At 49.7% G+C, this 19,307-nt stretch overlaps 1 protein-coding gene across 1 annotated transcript in view; it reads left to right on the top strand.

Annotated features, from left to right (window-relative positions):
- Positions 1–595: 595 nt before the first annotated feature.
- The window catches only part of TRAP1 (TNF receptor associated protein 1), a 29,882-nt gene continuing 11,170 nt past the window's right edge, over positions 596–19,307 (top strand). Inside the window, exons 1-4 of the mRNA XM_064462076.1 lie at positions 596–738; positions 5,425–5,592; positions 6,987–7,069; positions 7,478–7,618. Coding sequence (XP_064318146.1) covers positions 651–738; positions 5,425–5,592; positions 6,987–7,069; positions 7,478–7,618 — 480 coding nt within the window. The 5' untranslated portion in view covers positions 596–650. The remainder of the gene's footprint in view (positions 739–5,424; positions 5,593–6,986; positions 7,070–7,477; positions 7,619–19,307) is intronic.

Genomic DNA, 19,307 nt, shown 5'->3' with positions numbered 1-19,307 from the left:
GATTTTAACCATCAAAACAGAAAAGGTTTGGAGGTGGTGTCCTGGACTTGGCGTCCAGTTACAACCTCTGTCACAAGATGGGGAGCCCTGAAAGCCCAGAGCAGGAGGAGCCTCTGGCACGGGTTGGGATCTGCTTCCCGATGCTCAGGTGGGGCGGCCCGAGCCGGGCAGGGCAGGGCAGGGGTTGGCGCGGGGGATCTGCGGACCGGCCCCGCGGGAGGCAGTTTTCCCTCGGGGGCCGGGCAAGGCGCCTCGTCCAGCACTGTGGGGCCTGAACGGGCGCCAAATGGTGGCTGCGGCTGGCGGCGGCCGCGGGAAGACGAAAGCGGGAGGGGAGGAAGAGCGGCCTCGGGTGGGAAAAGGCCGTGGGCGGTGTCACGGGGGGAGCGGGGTTGCCCCCAGGCCGTGAGGACGGGGCTGCGGAGACACTCGGGCTCTGCTGTCCGGGCGGCAGCCGCGCTCCTGGGGCTGCGCGCGGCCAGACCCGCAGGGCCCTGCGGGACTGCCGGTAGCGCGGCGTGGCTTGGCGTGCCGTGCCGTGGCGTGGCGTGGCGTGGCGTGGCGTGACGTGCGTGCATGGCCCCCGCCCCGTGACGCCATCGCCGTGCGCCGCCGGTAGAGCAGGGCGGCGTGAGGCGGGCGTTCGCGGCATGGCGGCGGTGGTGCGGCGGGGACGGTGCTTCGCGGCTCTGCTGCGCGCCGGGGCCGGGGCCGGGGCCGGGGCGCCGGTGCCCGCAGGTGAGCCACGGGGCGGGAAAGAGGGAGCCTCGGGGGCCCTGGCGGGCCCCCGCTCTCTGGCCCAGCAGCCGCGGCAGCTGTGAACGCCGGAGGCTCTGTCGGGAGGCGAGTTCGTGCAGGCCTACGCGGGTTATGTCGCATGCCCAGGTTCACCCGCTTACTCACGTAGGACATGTCGCGTGTCCAGGTCGTCCGGGTTCGCCTGCTGGCTCCTACAGGGTGTGTTCCTACACCTGCAGCTCCCACACAGCGTGTCCAGGTCGTGCAGCGTATTCAGACCCGCTTCCTGGCTCATGAAGGGTATAGAGCACGTCCAGGTTCGCCTGCTGGCCCCTGCAGGGCATATGGCATGTTCACAGCTGGAAAGGGAGCAGAAGGCGGTGGCGTTTCTGTTCCCTGGCTGTTCCAGTACTAGATAACCCGACAGATGAGTCTGAAGGTTTTGTTTCCCAGGGGCGCGCGCAGGATTTCACCCCAGAGACCAGATGATGCTGAAGGCTCAGAAAACCTAAACTCTGAGGTCTCGGTTACAGGATGTATTGTCTTATCGAGGCCATAGTGCATGGGTCTGGAAACGTGCTTGCGAGTTTTGTTAACTGAAGCATGGTGAGAAGCTTCCTGCATGTCTTCTCTCTCCCAGCTGTGAGCAGCTCATGCTCTGCTCAGTATTTCCTTATCTGTTGTCTGGCTCCTAATCAACAAATTTGTAACTTGTCACTGTGGTCTGTGGTTTCCCTGTGGGTTATGAATAGAAAATGTGGCAGAGGAAATCGCATGACAAATAGGGTCGCTGTCAGGGTCAGATCATTATTTATTGTGCCATGGAGTGCCACTTCGGTGTTTCTGGGCAATTTGGTCTTTCCACCACAGAAATCCCCAGTGGCTTGTTAGCATCCATGTCTGAGAAAGAAGCCATGTGCCTCCGTTGGGTTAGATGTACTCCAGCAGAGCAGAGTTTTATTCCTTAACCTGTCATTCAGGTCTTTTGGGGGGGGGGGGGGGGGGGGGCGAAACCAGTGAGCAGAAGCTGTGTGGGGTGGAAATGAAGAGGGAGGAGCAGGGGCTGGTGTCCTTTCCCCTGGCTGCAGGCGGAGATCCCTGGCTGAGGGGATGGCCGCCTCTTCCCTTTGGCCATGCGAAGCTGGCAGCCTTGTCTCTTGGCTCTCACAACGCTGAATGCTAATGCCGGTGCAGAGTTTGATTCTGGGAGATGTGTTGGGGTGAGCAGATCAATGGGGGACTCTCTTCTTCCTAGATTTGTACAGGATTTGGTGCTCAGGTAGAGAGCCCTTCTAAGGAAATCTGAGAGGGAAGTGTGTTATTGCTAGTGCTGCTCTTTGCAAGAGCATCCTCAGGCTTGTGACTGCACAACAATCAAGCTATTATGGTAATTTCTGCTGACTTAAATTCTCCTTTTCATTTTGAGCTGCCTACTGCTTTTGCACTTGATTTCCCATCCTAAATTTCTAACTGACATTTGGCTTGGCTAAATGTTCGCTGCAGTCCTTCTCCTAGAACAGGCTGTGTTTCCTGGGGGGTTGGTTGGGTTCAGGAATCACTGAGGCAAGCAGATGCCTGGATTGAAAGGAGCCCCTGAGACTGAGGGTTCTTCCCTTTCTGTGGTGTGTTCCCTATGTACTAGGCCAGTCCGTGCTGATACACACAGGATCACTTAGGATTCATGGAGAACTGGAAGCTGGAGAGTAACGTGGGTATCTGCCATCTTTTACGGTGCAGGTGGGGCGGTGATGCAAATAGGAAGGTGTGTGGACTGTGATAAAGCTCAGCGTCTGATTAAGTTGATATAAAAAGACCCGATTTGCCCCAGCACATCGCAGCGCTCAACCGGGACAAGAGCCATTCCTTCCTTGTCTCTTGGTCTTAGGAATTTGCTTCTTGGGGTCATCTTGAGTGTCTTTTTACCCTGTAGCTCAGTGGATACTTTCTCAAGAGCTTTTGTGTGCCAGTAATTCTGGCTTTATATCCAGAATTGCCCGGAGCCTTTCCCCTGCTGGCTAGGCAGGGGCTTTGCAGGAGACGAATGGTCTGAAGATGCTGCAGCTTGCATTTAATGAGCTTTGTCTCTACCTGGCACAGGATGGGCTGTTAATTAAGGATGATAAGAGCAAACATTACCCAAATCCAAAAATAGCTTCTGAATTGATGGGTGGTGATTTATTGTTGTGCTTTAGAGGTAGGGTGACAAAAAAAAACCATGAATACATAAAAAATTATGAATAGCTGTGTTTCTAGAGCCAGCTAATGTTTCTGGGCTGGGGGTGTGTGTGACCGTTTTGTTGGCTCCGGGGCCTTGTTGCCTGGGGATCTGGTGACAGAAGTGGCCTTAAGGTCAGCACGGAGCTGCTGCTGATCTGCTTCTCTTTTGGATCATGGAGTCAGGGAGCGAGTGACATTCCCCTCCTCTGTTTCCACTGTTTGGGAAATGTGTGTCTGTAGGTACGTACCGGTGCAGATTTTTCAGAGTATCCTACACCATCTAACGTGAAATAAGCATAAAATGTGTAAACCACGTGTAAATGCATAAATAAAATACACAAACCCTGGGCTGATTCAGGCCCTTCCTCTCTGAAGCTTGACGGGCTGCACAGTCACACAGTGAGTTCTCTGCTGCTTTCCACTTCAGTCGTCCGGGCTGTTTTGTTTTCCTTGTTGCTTTCTCAGATGAGCCCAACAAAGGCAGTCAAATGAAAGATAGAGAACATGTCCTGTGGTAATGCAGCAGAACTGTGTGTGATGCAGAGAGCGAAGTTAGGTGTGTAGGAGGTGCTCAGATGCATTAAGAACTATTTGTGGGCTCTTTGAGGGCAGAATGACTGGGGAGTAACTCAAGCTTCTGGCTGGAGAAGTGCATCTTGATTCAAAGCTTTCTGTGAGGAAGAGGAGGAAGAATGAAGACTGGCAGCCTCCTCAAGCAGCTCTTGGGGATGAGGGGCAGACCCAGAAGCACTGTTAAGGCTCAGGAGTTTGTGTTCTCATGATCTGGAGTGAGTGAGAGCCCAGCCTGAGCAGCAAAACCTGCTCTCACTGACCATACTGGCTGTAGTACCTGCTAAGGTGGGCAGGAGGTTTGCAGAGCACTTGTGAAGGGAGTCTGAGACACACACCCCCGCCCAAGATGAACTGCATGATGATGAGGGATGTTGGTGAAAGGACTGGGATGCTAAGTTCACTCAAGGGCTGTGACAAGGTGGAGGGAGGTTCAGGAGGGAGCTGAGCTCCCCCAGCCTGTCAGCTGGACTGGAGGGCTGCAGATGGCCAAAGAAGCTGTTTCCAGGGAGGTCAGAGGTGCACTGCAGGGACTCTAATCATGCTGGTCGTTCTAAGTTCAGTCTTTGGGTGTTTTTGTACCCATTTGTCTAAAGAAAGGACACCTTGAAAATGTGCCTTTTGCGGGCCTGGAGTGTAGGGTTTGTCTCCTTTCCTTGCTGGATGAAACAGCTTGCAAGCACAGAGTGAGTTGTAAGAAAAGCATGGGCTTGTCACCACTTCCAACCACTTCTGTTGCTTATCCAGATTCCCCCCACTCTGCCCAGGCCATTTGGATCATTCCTCTGCCTCCCAAAACAGCCCCGTCCGTTTATGATCATTGTAAGGCTGGGGAAGGCCAAGACACCGCCTGCCCCCAGCACAGCTGCATGTTCAGATCATAGAATCATAGAGTCATTTAGGTTGGAAAAGACCTTTAAGATCATTGAGTCCAACCGTATCCACACCCTTCAGGCTCTTATCCTGGCACAGGCCATCCTCGCTACAATTCAGAAATCATACCAAGTAACTGGCTTTGAACAGAGCTCTGTAGTGCTGTAAATGGTCTTTATGTGGCCAGGTTTGGTTTTGCTTCAACCCCCAACAAGAAGATGACTCTTTGGTTCACCCGGGCACAATGGAAGGAGGAAAACTGGGAATCCCAGTCCTTGACAGGGTTCATGCAGTTTCCTGACTTATCTCTTGTTTTCCCTGCTGATGGCTTTGTTGCTGCATGTGCTGCTTATCCCAGAGCTGGTTTTGTTGGAGTATGTAGCCCCTGTGCTCAGACAGTTAAGGGCCAAATATTTATTGCCATAAAGTAGCTGCTCAGATGGCTGATAGGGGCCAAACAGGGCTGTCTGGAGTTGGTCTTAGGTATGGGAGTGAGGTTGTTGTAAAGGAGCTCACTACTGTTGGTGGGATGAAAGTGAGCAGGAGGAAACAGATTTTGGTGCCTAGAGGCCTTCCTGATGGTAAGTGGTAGTACAGCATCCAGGAAAGCTGTGTGTGCAGCAGAGGCGTCTTCTGGAGGTGCTTGCACTGGGGTCTTATATTTTCACTGGCAGTAATGTGCAATTTGAAGCATTCCCTGTTGTCTTCAGCTTGACCAGGTTAACAGCAATGAAAGCTGCAGATTGCCTCTTTCTCACCAGTTAATTCATTGTGAAAGCTGCTAATTGTCATCATCTGGCTAGAATTTTTGTTCAGAAGAAATAGGCTGAAGTACCAACTTGCCCTTCTTATGCAGTGAAGGCAGAGCCAGGGTGAAATGGTGGGTGTTTGATTGCAAGGGAGCTTCAGTCTTGCTTGGGCAATGTAACTCCCCATGGGACTGCATAAATGGGACCTTTAAAGAGTGCTCCTGTTCCTGATGATACTTGAGATTTATACTGAAATAGCTTGAATTGTGTCTTCTAGCAAAAGGAGAAGCATGTCTCCGAAGACAAATACTCCATTGTTGGAGCCTCCGGTACAACATTCCTGCCAGCAGCATTTCCGTTGTCCGGACATACAGCATGCAGACGGCGGAGAACAAGGAAGAAGAGCCCCTGCACACCATCATCAGCAACACAGAGAATGTGAAAGGTGGGCATGAACACAGGTGTCTTGTGGGAGCACTCTTGGGGTGCAGGCAGACCCAGGACAATGTCTGGGTGCAGCTGTGCCCCAACTATGAGGATGAGCCCTCTGCAGTAGAGGTTTTGCCTCTGAGGAGGTGCAGGTATTGGTCATAGCATCCCAGCTGGCAGGCTGTGGTTTGAATCTGTTTTGCACTGTCACCTCTCCAAAACCATGATGCGTAAATGGCCTTTTCTGAGAAGTGAGGCCATCAAGACTGCAGGAAGAAATTGCATCTGTGGGTTTAGCCAGGCAACTGATGGTCATCCATATGTGTAGAGACTCTGCAGGTACTAGAATTTGCCTAAAAAGAGACTTTTTGTCCCAGAAGCAAGCTGTGCCTGCACAGGTCATTGCTTTGGATCATGGAGGTCTAATGAGTGGTGTCAGCCGTTTAGTTAGAATAAATTGCTTTGTACATATCCAGGGAGAGGTGCTTTGAAGCACAGTCACGTAAGTTGTTCAAGCACAAAAATAGCATCTTAACTCTGTGCTCCCATGGCCTTTCTGGCAGTTACTTTTGAGACTGCCGGACTGTGAAGTCCCCAGTGGGGTTGATGCACTGCTCCTGCTGCTGTCCACACCCCAGCTTCACCTCTGTCACTGGGGCGTGTAGGTCATAGCCAGCAAGACGTGGCAGAGGTGATGTGTGACCCATGGCTTCCCCCTTGTTGCTTCAGGGTTCTCTAATGCCTCTAGCAGGAAAATGCTGTTTTTAAAAGGCCAAGGATGGTCTTTCAACTGAGATGTTTTGTAGTGTTGTTCTTTCTGAGGAAAATTCTTTCTGGGCACATTTGCCTGTCTACATAGGTGGCTGTACATATGCACTTCCTTGCCTGTTCCACAGAGACATTTGAGAATCTGCCTTTTTCTGCTCGAGTATTGTTTGGGCATGAAAAATGCTACCTGGCTGTAGAAGCTCTTGGAGCAGGGCAAGTGCAGATGGTTCCCTTGAAAAATCAAGTCACAGAAGAGTATGGTAGGCAGGCTGTAACCCACGGGAGGCCCATGTTAGGAACAAGGGGAACCACCTTTCACTTCTTGTTCACTCATTACTCAGCAGCCCAGGCATGGTAACCAACATGCCGGAACTGCAGGCATTGACTGCCTTGAGGTTTGTGCGCCAAGGAGTTGAGGTGCAGAGGTTGAGTGTCTGCTTGGCAAAGTGTGCTGCCTCATAGGGGTGTGTAAACAGCACCTTTGTTGTCATCCTGTTGGAGGCCGCAGCTACCTGTGTCCCATCCTGCTTCAGGCTTTTCATTCCTGGGAAGCTGAAGCACTTGGTAAGACTGCATTTCTGCCTTCCTTCCCAAGGGGACCCTGGTGAAGTTCCTTAAGGTGTTTTTGTGATTTTATTCTAGGTGCAGCCTCTAAACATGAGTTTCAGGCGGAAACAAAGAAACTGCTGGACATTGTTGCCTGTTCCTTGTACTCTGAGAAGGAAGTAAGGAACCCACTACTTGCTGGTAGATTTTCTTTTGGCAAAGTCCTGTCTCTGTGAAGGGGTACACCCAAAATGGTTTTGGTGGGAGAATGCCTGCTTATTGTTCCAGCAAGTCCTGTGCTGTTCAAAGAGCAGGCTTTCTTGAATGATGTTTTCTTAAGGGACCTTGAAAATGTGTTTTCAAAACAATTTGTAAGTATGGTCATGTGACTCGGTGGGCTTCAGAACCTCTGCATTTCAATACTGAGTTCAGACAAACTGTTCTCCTGGCAGATAATGGGGAAACACAGTTCTTTTTCTACTGAGCTGGGAATTAGTTTGTGAGTAGGCAGTGAGTTCCCAGCTCTCTGGGAGTCCCGTGCAGTGGATGAGGCCAGGCTGCAGTGTCAGGTTGTGTCTCATCCCCAGGTATTTATCCGGGAGCTGATCTCTAATGGCAGTGATGCGCTGGAGAAACTGCGTCATCGGCTGATGGCGGAAGGGAAGACCTTGCCAGAGATGGAGATCCATCTGCAGACGGACAGTGGGAAGGGAACCATCACGATCCAGGTACCTCCCTTTGGTAATAGGAGAGCGTTAGGACAAACTAGCATTTGTCCTGTGAGAAGGATCAGTGGAAGCTGAGTGGCAGCACAGTCCTGTGGGTTCCTGAGCCTGCCTGAAGAAGTGTCTTGTCTTCACCTGGACTCTGGTTCGTAAGGCTATAACCTCAGGATTTGATGAGAAACTACCAATTTATCTGCTCCACACTTACCCCATGGGAAAATTCACTGCTCGTTCCTTCCCTATTAGGAACTACCAGTAGCTTTTCTCCCAGTATCTTGTCTGGTGCACTTCTCAGGTTGTGTTTGCATTTCTCATTCATGGAAAAGTTGGGAGTCTGGTTTCATCCTGACCTTTGGGAAGGAATTCTGACACCTCCTTAAGTCAGAGGTGTTACATGGTAGCTTGCAAGCCTTCCCTCTCACTTCAGCCACTGGGAGATGCTGGGGTGGTGAAAACCTCCCATTGCTGATTGTCTCTATCTCCTCCTGCTCCAGGCCAGGCCAAGTCCAGATGATGCTGAGGCTCTGCTGTAATGGGCAGGTGGGACTATAGATTGTGGCAGTACCGTAGCACTTGTCTGTCCTTCTTCCTGCAGCCCTGGTTTTGATTGTTCCCTACTAGTGATAAAATGCTTAACAGGAGGGGGGTCATCAGTGTAAGCATGCCCACCTGTGGGACTCAGTGCTGTGAGGGAAGGTGGAGCTGGTCCTTCTCTCTGTACTTTGATTGCTCTTGTTTGTGGCTGCTGTCCCGGGTGGAAGGCTGAGGCTCAGTTTTGGTGTTTTCGTGGCAGTTCTTAATGGAAAGGAGGCAAAGCGGTAAATTCCCTTGTGGAACAGTGTCAGCTGTGAGAGTGTAGTTGTGGTCTATTCTCAGGAAAGCAGGGAAAGAGGCAGAGCGCAGTGTGTTAAGTGAAGGCTGATCATAATAGGTCCAGGGCAGATGTGGCACAAAGCACGATGCAATGTTTTTCACGTGGGACAGAAGCACTGCCTGTTAGAGGCTGCTCAGTTATTTTATACTTCTGTTTCTCTGCAAAATAAGCAGCTGCAGTTGCCATGGGGAAGTTAGCGATCATCAATGGGCAACACAATCATCAACCCAAAGATTCTCAAACCCTAATGCAGAGGCTTTGCAATTCCTATCACACCTGACTATTGCATTTTTCTGACTGCTGTGTAACACTGGTTCTTTAATGAGGTCTCGTTTAGCCCCGAGTAGGCTGTCATTCTAATCTTGCTCTTGTCTTTCCCTTTTGAGATCACAGAGGATGTGTAGCCTCCGACTCTGTCAAGACTTTCGTACAACTCATGTCCTGTAACTGTGGAAGCTGTCCCCTTCTTTGGCAGTTTGGTTAAGAGACCTGTTTGCCCACCTTGCAGATAGGGTGCATTTGACGTCAAACCCAATTAGATGTGTTAGGGATTTGTTTTTTTATAACACCCTACGTGGCTGCCTGCGCATCTCTAATGCGACTAAATGAGTCTTAACTAGGAGGCTTTTAACAGCAGCAGTACTGCCCTCGGAGAGGGGAGAGAGAACAGCGCTGCTCCAATCTCTTTTAATAGGTTTGCCTTTTCAGTAGTGCCTAAAGCTCCTTACCTCCAGTGTTTATTTATAAACTCTTGAAGAAGCATACTGCATATAACAATTGCTTTGAACAAGCCTCATTCAGAACATTTCCCTACCTTTCAGGAATGCAAAGGTGCAAAAAAACTTGCCTGCAGGGATTGAGGCAGAGGTGGACCTGTCCCTTAGTCGCTGTTTTGTTTTCTGTGCTCACTAGGACCCACCAAAACAGAAGCAGCAAGTCCCTTGTGTGTGATCTGTAACAATGGTTACCCTGTTTCTTTCTAGAAAGTTCCTGTTGTCTCACCCTGACCCCTAGGTCCTTCTCCTCAGATCTTCATGCTGTTCTTGGCCCCTGGATCTGTTGGATCTCTCCTGTCCCCTTCCAAGCCCTGTAGCATTTAGTTGTGTCTCGCTAATTGAGAAAAGGCAGGTCTGTAGTGGGTAATGGGTTCCATTGCAGGGATGTTCCTGGAGGGAGATTACCTTCATCTCTGCTAAGTGACTGCAGTTCTCCTTTCTTCTCCACCAGGACTGAATTTCCGTCGTAAGCATAGGAGACTCAGAATTTTAATATGATGTTCTCATTCAGGGATAGCCTACCTAAGTATTGCCGAGTGTTGCATCTGCTAAGAGGGGAATGTTCACTGTCTTGTTCACCAGATCACACCACCTCAATTCCTTTACCAAAATTCTCTTGTTTTAGCAAATTCCACGGTTTCTTCCACCCCTTTGAAAACTGCCTCATTCTGTTTCTAGGACAGCTCCATCTGGTAGCTGCCACAGCCTGCAAGGTCACATCTCTTAAGAAAATCCACTTGAAAACTTCAGGGATGTGTTTTCAATGAGGACAGGTCTGCAGAGCGCTGCAGTTCTGCGTGCTAAGGCTTTACAGACATGTTTTTGGACCCTTTGAGGTGGGACGAGAGAACCCCTTACAGACCCCTCAGCCCTGTGACCACAGAGCTCTCCTTCAACACCTGCATGAGGCTCTCTGTGGCCAGCTGGTGAGAGGCGCTTGGCTGTGGTGCAGTCAGGGTTGCTGCTACGCAGCTCTGCCGTACTGCTGTGTCTGGCGGTAACCTTGTTTGTGTTAGCTCAGGGGCTGGAGCCATTCTTGTTGCTGATCCTTAATTTAGGGCTAGGACAGTGCTAGCATTTTAGAGAAAATTGTTTGAAATGGTTATAGAGCTAATAGCTGCTGAGTGAGGGAGTGGGACTGCTGTTTTAACAAGGGTAAGCAGCATAAATTGTTGCCAGAGGTTGGGCTACTCAGTTCTCTTTGGGCTTTCTTCTCACTGTTGCAGTCATTCAAAATGACTGTGAAGCCACAAAATAACAGGTTTGTTGTGTTTGGGAGGAGTTAAAATGACTGCAAACGCCACTCCTCCCTGCAACAGCTCCCTGTATCACTGAGCAGATCTCTTCTGGCTTATGAGTTATAAACAGTCTGCAACAAGGACTGGGCTGTCCTGAGGCTCTCATAAGGAACTGAGATGTTTGGGCTTTAGCAGCTCAATGCAGGTGCACCCACATGTCCAACAGAGCTTGGTGCAGGTGGGGGGCCAGTCCCCCTCCACGCTGGGTTGTGCCCTGGCAGCCACCCTGTGCCACCAGGCTGCAGCAGAGGGAGGGTTATGTCCTTAGCCGTGTGCAGCATTGCAGCACCCGTCTGCCACTTGGGCTTGAGGAAGCAGGGGAGCACAAGATAGACAATAGCACAGGTAGAGATGGAGGGGTAAAGCTGTCTGTACTTGGACAGAAATGTGCCACTGATTGCAGCAGTGGGTTAGAGCTTCCAGTTGTTCCATCATCTTTAACAAATAAGCTAGGGAACCAGAAATATAAACGCATCTCAGATAACTTGCGGCCTAGGGAAGGAAGAGCATAATCTTTTATTTTCTTCTGCTTCATGCCAGAATAAGAGCATGTCACATTTAAAAATGGGAAATTCAAAGTGGATAAAAGGAAGTACTTTTCTGAACAGTGGATATTTAGACCTGGACAAGTGGAGGCTGAGCCTGTAGCAATGCTAAGCATTGTTGGAAACAATGTTAACACAGGGTATTAGAAAGGAAAGGAAACCTCAGGCTCTCTGTTTTGGATTGCTTCCATGTACTAGGCCAAGATTACCTTGTATCTGTATGCATTACTTTTTTTGTGCCTTCCATTCGTGACTGCTGCACATGCAGTTCTAAACCAGAATGCTGCTCCAGTGTGCCTGCTGTCCTGGTCTTGTGAATTTTCAGTCTCTCTAAGCAAGGTGTTTAAATAACACGGGGGACACTTGTTAATTGGACATTTTGGGATTTTATTACCTTATCAGTTGGTGAAAGCAGTATGTCCTTACTTTGTAATGTAGGCCATGGTCTTCTGATGCACCGTTGAGATTTTGCACTGAAATAAGTGTTTCAAGTGTTTATTTTGCAACAAAGGAAAATGAAAGGCATGGTAGCTCAGACATGTACCTCTAACTGCAAGCATTCTTTCAGATCCACCCATGGCAAAGGCAACAGTTAATGGTTAGTTAATGGATTGTGTGATGTAACGAGGCTCTGCAATGCCTTAAATTGGGTTCGGGTAATGCGCAAAGATGTTACATTGCCTAGGTTCTTGTTTACCAGCTAAACTAAGCAATTTGTTGTTTTAAACTAGAGTTGTTGCTGTAATTATGTGCAGTTTGCTTCTGCTTTACCAAAAAGTATATATGAATACAAGAGCTGTGGACTGACTGATTTGATGGGACAGATAGTGGGGCCGAAGGTGTTCATTTATCCCTCTGTCAAGGAAGATGGAGGCCCTCCAGGCTGCAGAGCAGAGGATTTCATGGTGGGAGATCTGAGGTACCACATGCCCAGCAGTTATCCAGCTGTTGTTACACAGAATGGTCTCTGCAAATGTCCAATGCCCACGCCACAAAGGTTAGAACAAAGTGCAGAGAAGGCACAAAGGTTCAACAGCAAGCTTTTTATCTGGGAGGTCTTCACACACGAAAAAGGTGCTAAAATCAGTGTTCAGCTGCTGTCTCTTCAGGGTAAATGTTACTTAGTTTAGAATTGTAGTTCAACAAGTGTGGCCATAGAGCTCGTCATAGTTCCTCAGAAAATGGGGTGAAGGTCTGTAGCCTGTTGTGTTGTCTTGCAGGGGGACAGGGTCGTAGAGGGGATGGTTCAGGGAGAGGCTGTTTACTCTTGTCGTGGTTTAGCCCCAGCCAGCAACCAAGCACCACTCAGCCGCTCGCTCACTCCCCCCTGGTGGGATGGGGGAGAGAATCAGAAGAGTAAAAGTGAGGCATCTCATGGTTTGAGATAAAGACAGTTTAATAGGTAAAGCAAAAGCTGCAGGTGGAAGCAAGGCAAAACAAGGAATTCGTTCACTACTTCCCATGGGCAGGCAGGTGTTCAGCCATCTCCACGAAAGCAGGGCTCTGTCACGTGTAACAGTTACTTGGGAAGGCAAATGCCAACACTCCAAACATCCCCCCTTCTTCCTTCTTCCCCCAGCTTTATATACCAAGCATGACGTCATACGGTATGGAATATCCCACTGGTCACTTCGGGTCAGCTGTCCCGGCTGTGTCCCCTCCCAACTTCTTGTGCACCCGGCAGAGCACGGGGAGCTGAAAAAGTCCTTGACCAGTGTAAGTGCTACTTAGCAACAACTAAAACATCTCCACATCACCATCACTGTTTGCAGCAAAAATCCAAAACACAGCCCCATACTAGATACTACGAAGAAATTTAACTCTATCCCAGCTGAAACCAGGTCTGCACCCCAAGAAGTCCCAGAAGGGAAATTCAACCAGCTGAGTAAATTTGTTCTGCTGAGTAACAGAAGGGCTTCTGTAACTAACTGTCAGTTAATAAGAGTGACAGCACAGTGAATTCTGTTTCATGCTATACAGTGGTTGATTTCTCCAAGCTGTGGAGAAGCGTTTGGCACTTTGAACTCTGAACATATCCCTCACGTCTTGTAATTTGTGAAGCCTTGTGTACAATTTGCTTTGTGCTTTTATGAATAACTCTGTTGTGGCTGTTTTCACCCTGATAAAACTTTCCTTGCAGACTGAAGGGAGGGCTTCAAACTGTCTGCAAGGGAAGTGGTGTGGTGACAAAGGTTCCTCAGCTGTCTCCCAAGGGTGAAACAGAAGAGTAATCACCTCAAGTGTATGTATACGAATGCACGCAGTCTAGGAAACAAACAGGAGGAGCTGGAGCTCCGTGCCCACTCAGAAGGGTATGACATCATAGGAATAACTGAAACATGGTGGGACAACTCAAATGACTGGGGGATCGCAATGGATGGTTACAGGCTCTTTCGTAAGGACAGGCAGGGTAGAAGAGGTGGAGGAGTTGCACTCTACGTTAAGGAAAACCTTGAATGTATTGAAGTCAGCTATGGTGATTGCGACTGCTCTATCGAGTGCCTCTGGGTTAAAGTCAAAGGGGTTATCTCCAAGCAGGACCTTACAGTGGGCATCTGCTATCGACCTCCTAACCACGATGACAATGTCAATGAAGCGATACTTGGGGCACTAAAGCAAGCTTCTGGCCAACAGAACCTGGTCCTTATGAGTGACTTCATCTACCCAGACACCTGCTGGAACAACAATACGGCAGCTCACATGTCATCCACCAAGTTCCTGGAATGCGTAGAGGACTCTTTCCTGATACAAATGTTAGATGTGCCAACCAGGAATGAGGCGCTGCTGGACTTGCTATTCACAAACCGAGAAAGCCTGCTTTGTAACATCTCGGTTAGTGATAGCCTTGGCTGCAGTGATCGCAATATTGTGGAGCTCGGGATCCTGCTGAGGGTGCTGAAGGTCAGCTCTAAGACAAGGGTTCTGGATTTTAGAAAAGCAAACTTCAGTTCACTCAGGCCTCAGCTGGGAGGGATTCAATGGGAAGCTTCCATGAAAGATAAAGGAGCTAGTGTGTGCTGGGAGTTCTTCAAGAACTCTCTATTGGAAGCACAAAGCCAGTTTATCCCCTACAAAGGAAAAGGAAGTAAGCAGAGCAAGAGGCCCCCTTGGCTCAACCATGACCTCCTGGGTCTACTCAAATGCAAAAGGGAAGCATACCAGAGATGGAGAAGTGGAGGATTATCTGTCAAGAGCTACAAGGGCATTGCCAGAGCGTGCAGAGATGCAGTTAGAAAAGCAAAACCCCAAATCGAATTGAAACTGGCCGTAGATAGGTATGTCAGCCATAAGGAGAAAAAGAAGGAAAACATAGGCCCGCTGTTAAACGGAAAATGAGAGTCAGTCACCAACAAAGCTGAAAAGGCAGAAGTCCTCAACGCTTTTTTCACCTCTGTCTTTACCAGCACTGTCGGGTCCCAGGCTTTGGGAACAAAATTGCTGATTGATCCAAACACCAACCCACCATCAGTGAAGGAAGAGTTAGTACGTGAATTACTACAGGAGCTTGACCCCTACAAATCAATGGGCCCTGACACCATCCACCCGAGGGTGTTGAAAAAGCTGGCTGACATCATTGCAAGGCCACTGTCCATCTTTGAGAAGTCATGGAGAACAGGGAATGTCCCAGAGAACTGGAGGAAGGCAAATGTTACCCCTATCTACAAGAAAGGCTTGAAGGAGGATCTGGGTAACTATAGGCCCATCAGCCTTATTTCAGTCCCTGGGAAAGTTATGGAACGAATCCTCCTGGGGGCCATCACAAGTCCAATGAAGCCCGTGATTGGGAAAAGCCAACATGGCTTCACTAAAGGCAGATTGTGCTTGACAAACCTGGTGGCCTTCTATGACATGGGGCAGGCAGTGGACATAGTCTACCTGGATTTCTCCAAGGCCTTTGATATGGTCCCCCGCAGCCTCCTCCTGGAGAAATTAATGCGTTGTGGCCTAGGCAAGTGCTCTGTGCAGTGGGTGGGGAACTGGCTGACAGGCCGCACCCAAAGGGTGGTGGTAAATAGCTCCTTTTCCAAGTGGCAACCTGTTACTAGTGGAGTCCCCCAGGGATCGATATTGGGCCCAATGTTATTCAATGTCTTTATAAGTGATCTGGATAATGCCATCAAGTGTAGCCTGATGAAGTTTGCTGATGACACCAAGTTGAGTGGGGAAGTAGACACTTCAGAAGGGAGAGCTGCTCTGCAGGGAGATCTGGATAGGCTGGAAGAGTGGGCCAGCAAGAACCTTATGAAGTTCAACAAGGAAAAGTGTACGGTCATGCACCTGGGAAAACATAATCCAGGAGTGCAGCACAGACTGGGATCCACCTGACTAGAGAGCAGCTCTGTGGAAAGGGACCTGGGGGTCCTGGTGGACAGAAAGCTCAACATGAGTGAACAGTGTGCTGCTGTGGCCGAGAAGGCCAAGAGGATGCTGGGTTGCATCAAAAAGGGCATCGGCAGCAGAGATAAAGAAGTCATTATCCTGCTCTACTCAGTGCTTGTCAGGCCACACCTGGAGTACTGTGTACAGTTCTGGTCCCCGCTTTACAAAAAGGATGTGGACAGGCTGGAAGGGGTCCAGAGAAGGGCCACCAAGATGATCAAAGGACTGGGAAGCTGCCATATGAGGGTAGGCTGGAAGAGCTGGATTTGTTCAGCCTTGAGAAAAGGAGGCTCAGAGGGGATCTCATCACCATGTACCAGCACTTAAGGGGTAGCTACAAAGATGGAGACTCCCTTTTTACAAGGAGTCACATGGAGAGGACAAGGGGGAATGGACACAAGTTGCTCTTGGGGAGATTCTGACTGAACACCAGAGGAAAATTTTTCACACTGAGGACAGCCAACCATTGGAATAATCTCCCCAGGGAAGTGGTTGACTTGGCCACGTTGGACACTTTCAAGAGTCGTCTAGACAGGGTGCTGGGCCATCTTGTCTAGACTCTGCTCTTCCTAGGAAGGTTGGACTAGATGATCCCTGAGGTCCCTTCCAACCTGTGATTCTGTGAAAAGTTGTAGAAAAGCAAGGAGCAACAGCAGTCCTTGCATTTAGGCTGGCCAATCACAGGTAGAAAATGTTTGCAGAGGGTTGTGTGATGACACGGTGGTTCCTCGTGAAGACACTTAGAGGCTTGAGCAGCAGGCTGTGCAGCACAGAGCACTGTGAGAAGGGCAGTGGAAGTCCCACCAGCTCCTTCCTTGGATTTCATGGAGCTAGTGCTGCCAGTGCTTCCACTGGCCCAGCCAGAGGTGGGCTGTTCATGGGCAGGTTCCTTTGCTTTCCATCACTGAAGAGGACCTGCTCTGCAGAAGCTGAGCTCCCGTCTTGCCGCCGCCACCACCACTTCTTGCTGCTGCCACTTTATTCCCTGTTCCCTGGAGCAGCACCATCTGGTGAAGGGAGCAGAGGAGCACAGTGTGAGGGCCAGCCGCAGGAAACGCGTACGTTGCAAGAGCCATTTGAATCTTGATGGCATTTTCATCGTAATCTGTCCAGGTGTTTTCCTGCAGTAGGAAATGTCTGCTTTGCCAGAATCTTTGGCTGGCCACCTAAAAGGATGCTTTCCGCTTTCTCTATTAGTGGCTTGGTGCTCTTGGAGGGCCGGACCGTTTTGACCTGTGCTGTCTTTGTTCATTGCAATTCACCCTCATCAAACTAGTCTCCAGGAATTGTCATTAAGCATTTTGCAATAAGTTTGGCAGGGAGTTCAGAATTCAATAGCCAAATAGATTCACAGGGTAGGGATATTTTTTTTTAAACATACTGGAATTTGGGAATGACATACTGTGCTATAAATAGGAGTGGATCAGAGGAGTTAAGAGTTCTGTTCAGGGTCTGGCATGAACAAAACCTGAACCAGATGCTGAAAACTTTTCTTTCTGGCTTTTTTTTCCCTGGGGGAAGGGACCGTGTCAGATTCCTGAGACTTTGCCATACCCTGTTTGTTTTTCCTGGCTTTTCATCTCCTGCTGTTGACATCTTACTGGGCATCATCCCTATTCTCAGCCAAGATGACTGACTGGCCTCACCATATGTAATCAAGTGGAAGGTGTTGCTGTGCCATGACTTCTGGGTATGCAGAAAAATGTCTTACCCATACAGCACCTCACTCAGTAACCTCATGAGTTGACCACAGTTTGATCCTTCAGTGGAGTTAAACACTACATTAAAAAATATGTGCTGACATTAGATTACTTTGCTAGTAAATAACCCACTAAATGCCCCACATGGGTGGCAGAGGCATGCTGTGCCAGAATTCCCTCTGGCATCTCACCTCCAAGCCATCTAGCAGCAGCCAGTTCTGCTCTAGCTCGTTTTGCTGACTCCTGCACCCTGAATGCCACCCCTGCATTAACAACACTCGGAGTGTGTCAGCCCCCTTCTGGATGTGCAGGCTGCTGTCAGCTGTAATAACTGTGCTCACAGGTACTAGAGTAGAGCTGAACTCCTCACATGAATGAGAAACGCCTTTCACTTAACTAATTTTCACGCTGCTGCCACCTTACAGAATGGCTCAGAGAAACTGTAAGAGTGGCTTCTGGGATGTTTGTGTCATGTAGAGAAGCTGCTGGACCTTGCAAGTGCAAGGTCCTGCACCTGGGGAGGAACAACCCCACACACCAGTACAGGTTGGGGGCTGACCTGCTGGAAAGCAGCTCTGTTGAGAAAGGCCTGGGAGTGCTGGTGGGCAGCAAGCTGACCATGAGCCAGCACCAGGCCCTTGTGGCCAAGAAGGCCAACAGTATCCTGGGGTGCATTAAAAGGAGTGTGGCCAGCAGATTGAGAGAGGTTATCCTCCCCCTTTACTCTGCCCTAATGAGACCACATCTGGAGTACAGAGCCCAGTTTTGGGCCCCCCAGTTCAAGAAGGACAGGGAACTGCTTGAGCAAGTCCAGTGGAGAGCTACCAAGATGACCAGGGCTGGAGCATCTCCTTTATGAGGAAAGGCTCAGAGACTTGGGTTTGTTCAGCCTGAAGATGACTAAGGGGGGATCTCATCAATATTTATAAATATCTAAAGGGTGGGTGTCAGGACGATGGGACTAGGCTCTTTTCAATAGTGCCCAATGACAGGACAAGAGGCAACGGGCACAAGTTGGAACACAGGAATTTCTGCTTAAATATGAGGAAAAAACTTCTTTACTGTGAGGGTGCCAGAGCAGTGGAACAGGCTGCCCAGAGAGGTTGTGGGGTCCCTTCCCTGGAGTCACTTAAAACCCACCTGGACGCGGTCCTGTGCCCCCTGCTCTAGGTGTGCCTGCTCAAGCAGGGGGGTTGGATGAGATGATCTCCAGAGGTCCCTTCCAACCCCTACCATTCTGTGATTTGGGAGGGCGAATGGCACTTGGTTTTCAGAAGTGGCATCCTAGAGGGCATTAGCTTGCACTTTGCTTCTGTGGAAGATATGTGCAGAGCAAGTCTGAAAATACGTTGGACTACAAAGTGGGAAAGATTTTTGTAGGGGTCCTGTGTGAGAGGGTGGCTGTTTCTGGCTGGGGTTTGCTGTTATCCGTGTTGCCTTGGGTGCAAGCATGTTGGGGCAAGAAATGAAGTTGCAGCCTGGTCTGAGGCTTGCTGCAGCCTTTTCCAGATGGTGCTGCTGCAGGGTCTGTCACCTGAGAGGCATGCGCTAGCAGCAGGGAGTTGTTTATCTGCACACAGGAGTGCAAATCTGAATTAAGCTGGGTTAGACAACAAGCCATGTGCCTTCAAAGCCCGGACAGAGCGCTGTGAGGTGTGGCCAGTGCACTGTACTTCCAGCTGGGTTTAGACTGTTCCCACAGGCACTGCGATATCCAGCTCTCAGGGACCTGGACACTGAAAGCTTCATACTCACAACTTGTGGAGCATAACATGCTCCACAAGGGAAGAGGAGGAAGGAAAAGACAGAGTAGATGGGGACAGTGAATGTGGTGCTTCTAGAGAAGGGACTTTAACCTGAGAGTTAAAGGAGTTACTGCTCTGCCACTGATTCCATTGCTGATGTGAGGGCATCGGTTCCCCATCTGTGGATTGGAACTAAGCTGCTTCTCGCTGCTCCTCAACTCCCCTTTTGACCTGTTCAGGAATGGAGACTGTCTCTGTACATGCATGGTACCTGGCACAGTGAAACCGTGACTGGACTGAGATGTCTTTCTAGCACTGTCACCCTGTGTGTTTTTAGAGGGGTGTAGAAATGAGCCTGTCTTGGCATGGTTTTG

Source organism: Phalacrocorax carbo, chromosome 10 (genome assembly GCF_963921805.1).
Source record: "Phalacrocorax carbo chromosome 10, bPhaCar2.1, whole genome shotgun sequence".
NCBI classification, from domain to species: domain Eukaryota; kingdom Metazoa; phylum Chordata; class Aves; order Suliformes; family Phalacrocoracidae; genus Phalacrocorax; species Phalacrocorax carbo.
Note: the sequence above shows the minus strand (reverse complement) of the source record. Positions and strands in the feature narration are given on the sequence as shown.